At 44.4% G+C, this 9,882-nt stretch overlaps 1 protein-coding gene across 2 annotated transcripts in view; it reads left to right on the top strand.

Moving 5' to 3' along the window:
* Positions 1-1,380: 1,380 nt before the first annotated feature.
* Positions 1,381-9,882, top strand: part of LOC120312013 (carcinoembryonic antigen-related cell adhesion molecule 1-like) — a 45,859-nt gene continuing 37,357 nt past the window's right edge. Inside the window, exons 1-2 of one of the 2 annotated variants that reach the window (XM_039352209.1) lie at positions 1,381-1,645; positions 5,319-5,699. In XM_039352209.1, coding sequence (XP_039208143.1) covers positions 1,567-1,645; positions 5,319-5,699 — 460 coding nt within the window. In that variant the 5' untranslated portion in view covers positions 1,381-1,566. The remainder of the gene's footprint in view (positions 1,646-5,318; positions 5,700-9,882) is intronic. The other variant, XM_039352208.1, reaches the window with a different exon arrangement.

The raw sequence follows: 9,882 nt of genomic DNA, 5'->3' as shown, positions 1-9,882 counted from the left end.
ACCTACCCCGTTTCAGACAAGCGGCTGCCCAGGCTCTTCTTCAAAAAGCTGCCAGGGATGGAGCACCCACAATTTCTGGAGGCAAGTCGTTCCACTGGTTAATTATCCTCACTGTCAAGGAAGTTTCTCTTTAGTTCTAGGTTGCTTCTCCCCTTGATCAGTTTCCACCCGTTGCTTCTCGTCCTGCCTTCGGATGCTTTGGAGAATATGTTGACCCTCCTTTTCTTGGTGGCAGCCCCTGAGATACTGGAACAACGCTATCGTGTCCCCCCTCGTCCTTCTCTTTTCAACGTTTACAGAATAACAGAGTTGGAAGGGACCTTGAAGGTCATCTAGTCCAACCCCCTGCCCAAGCAGACCTTATACCATTGGTTCTCAACCTGCGGGTCGGGACCCCATTTGGGGTCGAACGACCATTTCACGGGGGTCGCCAAACAATGCAGTCCGCCATTTTTCCCCCCTTTTCCTTAGCTGTGCTACTTCCTTTTATTCTATTGGCTTTTGAAAGCCAATAGAAGAGACTCTCTTGAATCGAGTCTAATTCTATTGGCTTTCAAAAGCCAATAGGAATTGTCCAGGCTGTCTCTGCCCTGCTGAGCCCGCCCAAAGTCCCGTTCTGCAAACGGTGCTGCACCAGTTGAGTAGTCCTCGACTTACGACCGGTTGAGTAGTCCTTGATTTATGACCGGTTGGGGGTTGCAGCATTAAAAAGGTTGAGAACCACTGCCTTATACCATTCCAGACAAGTGGCTGTCCATTCTCTTCTTGAAAACTAATGGTGGAGCACTTCCTAACGTCTAGTCGCAAGTCGATCCGCCTAGGTTAATTGTTCTCACGGTCAGGAAGTTTCTCCTGAAGTTCCAGGTTGCTTCTCTCCTTGATCAGTTTCCATCCACGGTTTTCCTCTCCAGCCTTCAGGGGCTTTGGAGAATAGATTGACTCCCCTCTTCTTTGGGGCAACCCCCGAGAGAGTGGAAGCCTGCTAGCCTCCCAACCCCTAGTCCTTTCTGTTCATTCAACTAGAAACACTTGGGACCTTGGAGGTCATCTAGTCCAGCTCGAGCAGGAGAACCTATCCCGTTTCAAACAAGCGACTGCCCAGGCTCTTCTTCAAAGCTGCCAGGGATGGAGCACCCACAATTTCTGGAGGCAAGTCGTTCCACTGGTTAATTATCCTCACTGTCCGGATGTTTCTCCTGAATTCCAGCTCGCTTCTCCCCTTGATCCGTTCCCGCCCGTTGCTTCTCCTCCTGCCTTCGGGGGCTTTGGAGAAGAAGTCGACCCCCCCTCCTCTTCTTGGGGGTGGCAGCCCCTCAAATACTGCAGTGCTGCTCTCATGCCTCCCCCCCCCCGCGACCCAGTCTTTCTTTTTCTCTGCTTCCCGTTAAGCGGACCGGGCTGGCTGTAGCCCTGCCCCAAAGGCGGGGCAACCGAGCTGGGTGGGGCCGGCTGTGCCTCTCTCGCCCGGCGGTTGGGGGCGCAGAAACCACTAGGCGCTGCTGCTGACGGCTGGGGTGGCAGGCGAGCAGCGCGGGGCGACGCCGGACGGAGCCCGGACGGTCCAGCATGGAGTGGCAGGCAGAACCTGGGCGACACCGCCGCCCTCGCGGGTGGACGCGCTCCTGGCGGGCGGCTCTCCTGGCAGGTAAAAGGGGCGAGGGGGGGGGTCCCGTCGGCTCGACCCTTTGAAGTTGGAACCTCCCGCTGTTTTTCCCCGGAAAGGTCCCTTGGGGGAGGGAGGAGGGGTCCTCGGGAATTCCCGAAAATCCTTGTTTGCTGCCCCAGATGGCTGTGGTTTGTTCCCGGTCAGGTTGGCCCCAGCTGGAAACTGACCAACTTCCCGGGAGCCTTAACCCGGGATTCCCTAATCGTTGGTTGAGCTGGCTATCAGTGGTGAGAGTTGGGGGGGGGGTTTCCCGTCAAACATCTGCAACGCAGCTGGCCTCCAAAGGGACGAAGGTCCTTCATCTAGCCCAGATCTTCCTGCAGAACGGAAGCCTCCTGTTTTTCAGGGACGATTGTTTTCCTGGAAATTCCCCCCCCCCCCTTGTTGCAAACTGAGAATATGCAGCTGTTGCTTCTTCCCCTCTTACCTGTCTGCTGTCTGCACCGGGAGCCTGCTTTCTTTCTTTCTTTCTTTCTTTCTTTCTTTCTTTCTTTCTTTCTTTCTTTCTTTCTTTCTTTCTTTCTTTCTTTCTCTTTCTTTCTTTCCTTTCTTTCCTTTCTTTCTTTCTCTCTCTCTCTCTCTTTCTTTCTTTCTTCCTTTCTTCAATCCATTTTCAAGGCTAGGGCAAGAACAACAAAATAGCCTGAGCAGAATAGAAATTCAATTCAAAACCCAAACTTAACTCGTGGGGGGGGGGACTCTGTGCCCATCCTGTAACCATGGCCAGGGGGAGGGGGGAACAACCAAGCTTTTAATCCTTTCCTGAGCCCCACAAATTTTGGAGAAGAAGGGGGTTGCCGTTACAGAGGGCACGGCAGCAGACCTAACTCCTAAACTCAGCTTAATAAAAAACACGGTTGCTAAATTCTCAAAATCTGCTGTATCTCAATATATAATATATGAACCAAAAGAAGGCTTACATTCGACACCTGGTTCAGCCAACAAGCTGAGATGTTGATTAAGTGCTCACAAAATGCTGAAGACTACCGGTATAGCAGGGCTTAAAATCCACCAGAAAGAGCGGGATAGAATTCGAACTCCACGCCGCCCTTTGCTGGACAGGCTTAGCCTTGTCTATTTGAAGCCAGCCAGCCAGCCATTCAAAGAATGAACCTGGCACCCCTTTTAGCAAATTTTCTTGGGGGGGGGGGTGCATTACAAAGTATTAGGAAATACAAAGCATAGTTTTTCTACTGCGTAGACCTCCACATCTGCTAATTGTGTAGCAGAAAACCAACGTCATGTGGGGTTTTTTTCACCCATCTGCATGATCTTCCATCAAAGAGAATCCTGAACGTTGTTTTTTTTTAATTTCAAAATTGTTATGAGCCAATCAAAATATAAAATACGGAAATACAGAGAAAAAAAATGAAAATAAAACGATTCAAATAAGGGAGTAAAGGAGGGGAGAGAGAAAGGTGTAAGGAAGAAGGAGGGGAGAGAATAAAAGGGCCTTGACTTCCGAGTCATTTTTGTGCAGTAGAATAAGGTCCTAAAATGAAACCTCAACTTTTTCCTTTTACATCATAATATATACAGGCAAGTCCTCGCTTTACAACAGTTCATTCAGTGTCCAAAGTTACAAGGGCACTGAAAAAGGCGACTTGTGACCATTTTTCATACTTACGACCCGTTGCAGCATGATCAAAATTCAGACGCTTGGCAACCGACTCGTATTTATGACAGTCGTCGTGTTCCCGGGGAGATCCTGTGATCCCCCTTTGCAACTTTCCGATCAGCAAAGTCCATGGGGAAGCCAGATTCACTTAACAACCGTGTCACTAACTTAACCACTGCAGTGATTCACTTAACAGCTGAGGCAAGAAAGGTCGTAAAATGGAGCAAAACTCACTTAACACCTGTTTCACTTAACGGCAGAAATGTGGGGCTCAATTCTCACAAGTCAACAACTGTAGCCATTTCTATAACAACAAACCTAGAAAATCTTGATCGTTCAATATAGTACCTTCTCCATAAAGTTTTAATCCTGGGTTAAATTTAGACCCCTAAATCTACTGTGCTCTCCTCTAGGAAAGCTTTGTATGAAAGTGATACATTTGTGACGAGACTTTCTTGACAATAATTGTCATAGCTGGAATACAAAATAACCAGTCTATAGTCTCATGTCCTCCAGATTATGCCTGGACTTCAATTTTCAGGAATTTTAGCCCTGAGAATGCGATGGGTTGCAACAATTAAGACCCACCATATTTTGAGAGGACCAGTAAGAAAGGAATCTAGTTTATTCTTAATAATAATAATAATAATAATAATAATAATAATAATCAGCAGCGTCTTGGGTACAATCCCAAAACAACTGGAGCACCACTTGAACACCACTGGCATTGACAAATTCGCCATTAGTCAATTGCAAAAGGCGGCCTTACTTGGAACTGCTTCCATCCTGCGACAATATCTGTAATACCATCAAACATCCACATCTGCTTATCCCAGATCCTGGGTAAGGACTCGATAGGTAGACAAAAATGCCAAATCCAGTCTGAACATCTGGCTGACTGTGCGATGATTAATAATAATAATAATAATGATGATGATGATGATGATGATGTCCTGGGCAAGGACTCGATAGGTAGACAAAATGCCAAATCCAGTCTGAACATCTGGCTGACTGTGCGATGATCCATAATAATAATAATAAAGTTGGAAGGGACTTTGGAGGTCATCTAGTCCAACCCCCTGCTCAGGCAGGAAACCCTATACCATTTCAGACAAATGGCTGTCCAGTCTCTTCTTAAAAACTTCCACTGTTGGAGCATTCACCACTGAAAAGAAGAGAAAAAAAAAAAACATAGTGGATTTTAGATCCTTTAGCTCAACTATTTGATACACATTTGATATGTTGTTTCCGTGAGTTTTATGCACTATGTTGCATTTTGCTACACCGTATGAAATAAATAAACAAACTCCACCATCCCTTTTTATTTTTTTTCCGACATTTTATAATTTTCTGACCAATTTAGGGAGATGAATGTCTTTCTTCCCATCGTTATGGCGTCCCTCGCCATCCTTAGGGTTACAAATTTTGAACGAGAATAAATGTATAAGATTATTTTGAGGAACAGGCAGGTGTCAGTCAGCTAAGATTCTTCTGGGGTATCCCATAGGTGCTTTTTCCAGAGGCAACTGGAAAAGACGTTTCGATTCTCATCCAGGAAGCTTCTTCAGTTCTGATGGAACGGTGGAGAAGTGACTTACGTGCTTTATAATTGTCATAGAATCTGCATGGTTTTGTGAACAATTTTGGGTGCTTGGCAACTGGCGTGTATTTATGATGATTGAAGTGTCCCAGACTCATATAACCGCCATTTGTGACCCCAAAGGGAAACTGGACTTTCTTTGTTTTTTCCTCGAATACATTTTGCTTCTCATCCAAAGAAGCTTCTTCACTTCTAACGAAGAGTTCTTCAAAACCTGAAGAAGCTTCTTGGAAGAGAAATGAAATGTCTTCAAAGAAAAACAAGAAAGTCCAGTTGCCTCTTGAAAAAACACCTTTGGGACAACCAGGGCTTGGATGATGGAGAATCTCCATCGACATTCTTCTGAGGATATATTACTGTGGGGTGGCCGGAATAGGTATTCTGCTTCAAATGAGGTTTTTCTCCTTTTTCCCCCCTCCCCTTCCACATTCTAGCTTCCATCTTCAGTTCTTCCTTCCTGTTGGCTCAAGGCCAACTAGCTTCAACAACCGATTACAACATCTCCATCTCCAAGAACCCACAAGAGACATTAGAAGGGCAGAATGTCAATCTGACACTCCAACACGAGGCGGCCAACTTCATTGTATGCAACTGGTACCGAGGGATCGAAATGAAAGAAAACCTGATTGTCACTTACTACCTACCGCCAATAACTGGAACCACAAATGGAAATTCCTACACCGGACGTGAAGTCGTAGGCTTTGGGTGCTCCCTGCTCATTAAAAATTTAAATTTGAACGACACTGGAACCTACATGGTGATCATGAACGGACCTTCAGTGCACGGCAAAGGCCTTGTAAACATACAGGTCTTAGGTATGGTTTATCTTCTCTGTGCTGTTTCTCTTTCTGCTGAACCTTAGTTGTCCTTCTAAGTTCTGTCGCATCTTCTTCCAAATTGCTCAAACGCTCTCGTTCCTTGTTCAGAATAACACAGCTGGAAGGGACCTTGGAGGTCTTCTAGTCCAACTCCCTGCTCAAGGAGAAAACCGTTTACCATTTCAGACAAATGATTGTCCAATCTCTTCTTTAAAACCTCCAATGTTGGAGCACCCACAACTCCTGGAGGCAAGTCGTTCCACTGGTTAATTGTTCTCACTGTCAGGAAATGTCTCCTTAGTTCTAGGTTGCGTCTCTCTCCTGGATTGGTTTCCATCCATTGTTTCTTGTCCTGCCTTCTGGTGCTTTGGAGAAGAGGTTGGCCTCTTTTGGGGGGCAGCCCCTCAAATATTGGAGCACTGCTATCATGTCAACCCTAGTCCTCCTTTTTACGAAACTAGCCATACCCAACTCCTGCAATTGTTCTTCATATGTTTTAAGCCTCCAGTCTCCTAATCATCTTTGTTGCCTTTCTCTGTACTCTCTGCATTCATCAAGATATTTAGCTTGATTCCAAGATCTCATTCCTGGTAGAGAAATGTCTTTTTCAAAATGTTTTTAGAATGGGTTCCTACATCTCCCTGAGCCATATAAGGACCTGCTCGATTTTTGATTTAGCATAATAGGTGAAACCACCCAAGCTATTATATGTGGTTTGTTTGCACCACCATTTGTTAACAGACATGGTTGGCTGGGATTGTATGCTGTGCTAAGCTGTCAACTGTCATTGACTTCCCACTACATCCTACACCGAACTAAATTCAAGAGTAGAACTGAAATCGTATAGTGTGTTCTTCCAGACCAGGGGTTTGGACTAGAACAGTGGTTCTCAACCTTTTTGAATGTATCGCCCCCTTGAGCCAATGAGGAAGTTGTCATCGCCCCCCCCCCCAACATAACCTCTCAATCACAACATAGGAAATAATTCTTCAATTTATGCAAACACTTTTTTTCTTTTCTTTAAAATTGCCATCAGGACATATCGATGCAAATAATTTATTTCCAATCTTTTTCCCAAATCTCCCATATTCTGGCCAATGGCGCGCCACTGTATGGATAGAGGCTGCTGCGCAACACGCACGAAGATAAGCGATGTGTATTCACGTATGTACGGCATTCTGTACTGAAGCTAGCTGGAGGAACATTTGAAAACACAATTCAATCCACTAATAGCGAGCGATCTGATGTTTTTGTATGACAGTTATACAGCGATTCACTGTGCGAAAAAGTCTCAAAAGTGTCCCCAAAACTTCTCGCTCCATCGCCCCCATATCGCCCCCTTTTTGTTCCTTTGCCCCCCTGAAAAATGAAATCGCCCCCCTGGGGGGCAATATCACCCAGGTTAAGAACCACTGGACTATAAGACCCCCAGAGCCCTTCCAACTCTGCTCTTCTATTATTATTATTCTATTATTCTCTTATTACTAGGGGTGATATGATAACGGTCTTTCACTACTTGAGGGGCTGTTACAAGGAAGATGGGATTGGCTTATTCTCTCCACCTGAGGGCAAGGCAAGAAATAATGGGTGGATGCTAATTAAAGAGAAGCAACCTAGAACTAAGGAGAAATTTCCTGACAGTATGAGCAATTAATCAGTGGAAGGGCTTGTCTCCAGAAATTGTGGGTGCTCCATCAATGGAAGTTTTCAAGAAGAGACAGGATATGCTGGAGATGTGGTTGCTTGGATGCAACCTATTATCATATTTGGTGGACGTGTAGAAACATAAAAGCCTTTTGGATTAAGATTTGGTGGAACATTCAAAAGACTTTCAACAGAAAGATAAAGTTTTCACCACAATTGTTTTTGTTAGGTATTATTGTGGATTGTGATGTTAAAGAAACTATTTTAATGTTGAATCTTATTACAGCCACAAGGCTATTGGTTGGGCAATATTGGAAGAAAGATTCTTTGCCTACTATAGAAGAATGGTTGCTTAAAGTTTCTAATTTAGCAGAAATGGCCAAAATTTCTGCTTATTTGAAGGATCATTCACAAGAAAGATACATCTCGGTGTGGAGAAGATGGATAAACTATGTACAGAATAAATATGGGATTAGAAAGTATCATTTAGTTTTTGATTAACTTATAGTTTAAAGTGGGAATTGTTTATATTGTTATTTATGTTTTTCCTTAATTTTTTTTTTGTATTTGAGTTAAAGTATTTTAGGGATTTGGTTATTGATAGTTTGGATAAGCTTAGTTAGAATTTGTTTGCTTATTTGTAACCCTGTAATCAGCTCTGGGAAGTGAGGGGGGTTTAGGGTTAGGGTGGGGGGGGAGGGAGGGATATTGTATTGTGATAAAATGGAAAATTTGTATAAAACTTTTCAATAAAAAAAAGAAGAGGCAGGATAGCCATTTGTCTGGAATGGTATAGGGGTCTCCCGTTCAAGACCTTCAAGATCCCTTCCAACCGTATGATTACATATTCTAACATTTTATGGCGTTGCTGAGAAAGTGAACTTGACTGTCGTGGCTTCAGCAGCCAAATGTGATCAAAACTAAATGTGGCTTAGGGCAGTGTTTCTCCACCTTAGCAACTGGAAGATGCGTGGATTTCAACTCCCAGAATTCCCCAGCCAGCATTGGGAATTATGAGAGTTGAACTCCATACAATGTATGGAGTTCAACTCTCATAATTCCCAATGCTGGCTGAGGAATTCTGGGAGTTGAAATCCACGCATCTTCCAGTTGCTAAGGTGGAGAAACACTGGCTCAGGGCATTATATAACCACAATCGATCTGTACACAGAGGAACGGAGATTCAGTTTTGGGATGTTGGTTGTAACTGCTGGCTGCTCTGGATAAGGGAAGTGACTTTCAGGAATGTTAAACATGTTGTCGGCTCTGATTAGATTTGCCCAGAATTGCCTCTGTGATGGGCTTAAGTCTGTGATAGAGAATTGGGTAGCAAAGAGGCCTCTGGTGCTGTTTTTTTTTTTTTTTTTTTAAAAAAAACCTGTTTGGCTGATTCGACTACTTTAAATCCATCTGAACAATGAGAGGAGAGTGACCCTTAATTGGGAGAAAAATGAAATATACGCGAGCGAAAATTCAGTTCTGCTTGCCTACGTGCAGTTCTTCAGACAGTCGAAGCAACAGGAGCACAAAATATACACGGGTTGATGCCTTTTATCCTTATATTTTGTTATTAGGCTGGAGAAAATTGCTTGGCCAAAAGGGGAAGGTGTGCAAATAGCTGGGCAGAAAGTAGAAAGTGTGCGAAGAAGAAAGGCACACTGGGAGCGAGGCTCAGAATAACGCACACTGGTTTTCTTAACAAGAATCGCAAAATCTTCTTGAGGAATTTATGGAGAAGATTCTATAGGGAACGTTCAGGATTTTGTAGGCTTGTTGCTATAGAAATGGCTTGTACAGGTAATCCTCGACTTACGCGGTAAAGCCCCCCAAATTCCTGTTGCTAAGACGTTCGTTAAGTGAATGTTGCTCCATTTTGCGACCTACCTTGCCGCGCTTGTTTAGCGAATCCTTGCATTTGTTCATAACGTGGTGGTTAAGGCAATCTGGCTTCCCCATGGACGTTGCTTGTCGGAAGGTTGAGCAAGAGGATCACATGACCCAGGGACACCGCAGTCATCATAAATACGAATCAGTTGCCACGTGTCTGAATTTTGATCACATGACCATGAGGATGCCGCAATGCTTATAATTGTGAAAAACGGTCCCTTTTTCAGTGCCGTTGTAACTTTGAACGGTCACTAAATGAACTGTTGTAAGTCAAGGACTACCTGTACTGTCAAAATGGAGGGGGGGAAATGCAGCTGGATTGACTGTGACTGAAAGAGAAAGATTCTTTATCTAAAGAGCCGTGATGGTGCAGTGGTTAGAAGGCAGCATTGCAAGCTAATTCTGCCAACAGCCAGCAGTTCGATTGTCACCAGCTCAAGGTCGACTGAGCCTTCCATCCTTCCAAGGTGGGTAAAATGAGGACCCAGATTGTTGGGGAGCAACGTGCTGAGTCTGTAAACTGCTTAGAGAGGGCTGTCAAGCGCTGTGGAGCGGTAAATGTGTCTTAAGGGCTATTGCTATCTCTGTTGGAAGTTCTCTCGAGCCACTTCAAAACATGAAATTAGTGGAGTGGACACCATTTCAATTT

The sequence above is a fragment of the Crotalus tigris genome, unplaced genomic scaffold, assembly GCF_016545835.1.
Source record: "Crotalus tigris isolate CLP2741 ecotype Arizona unplaced genomic scaffold, ASM1654583v1 scf7180000018413.2111637, whole genome shotgun sequence".
NCBI lineage: Eukaryota > Metazoa > Chordata > Lepidosauria > Squamata > Viperidae > Crotalus > Crotalus tigris.
The sequence above is the reverse complement of the archived record's forward strand: the minus strand, read 5'-3'. Positions and strand labels throughout refer to the sequence as shown.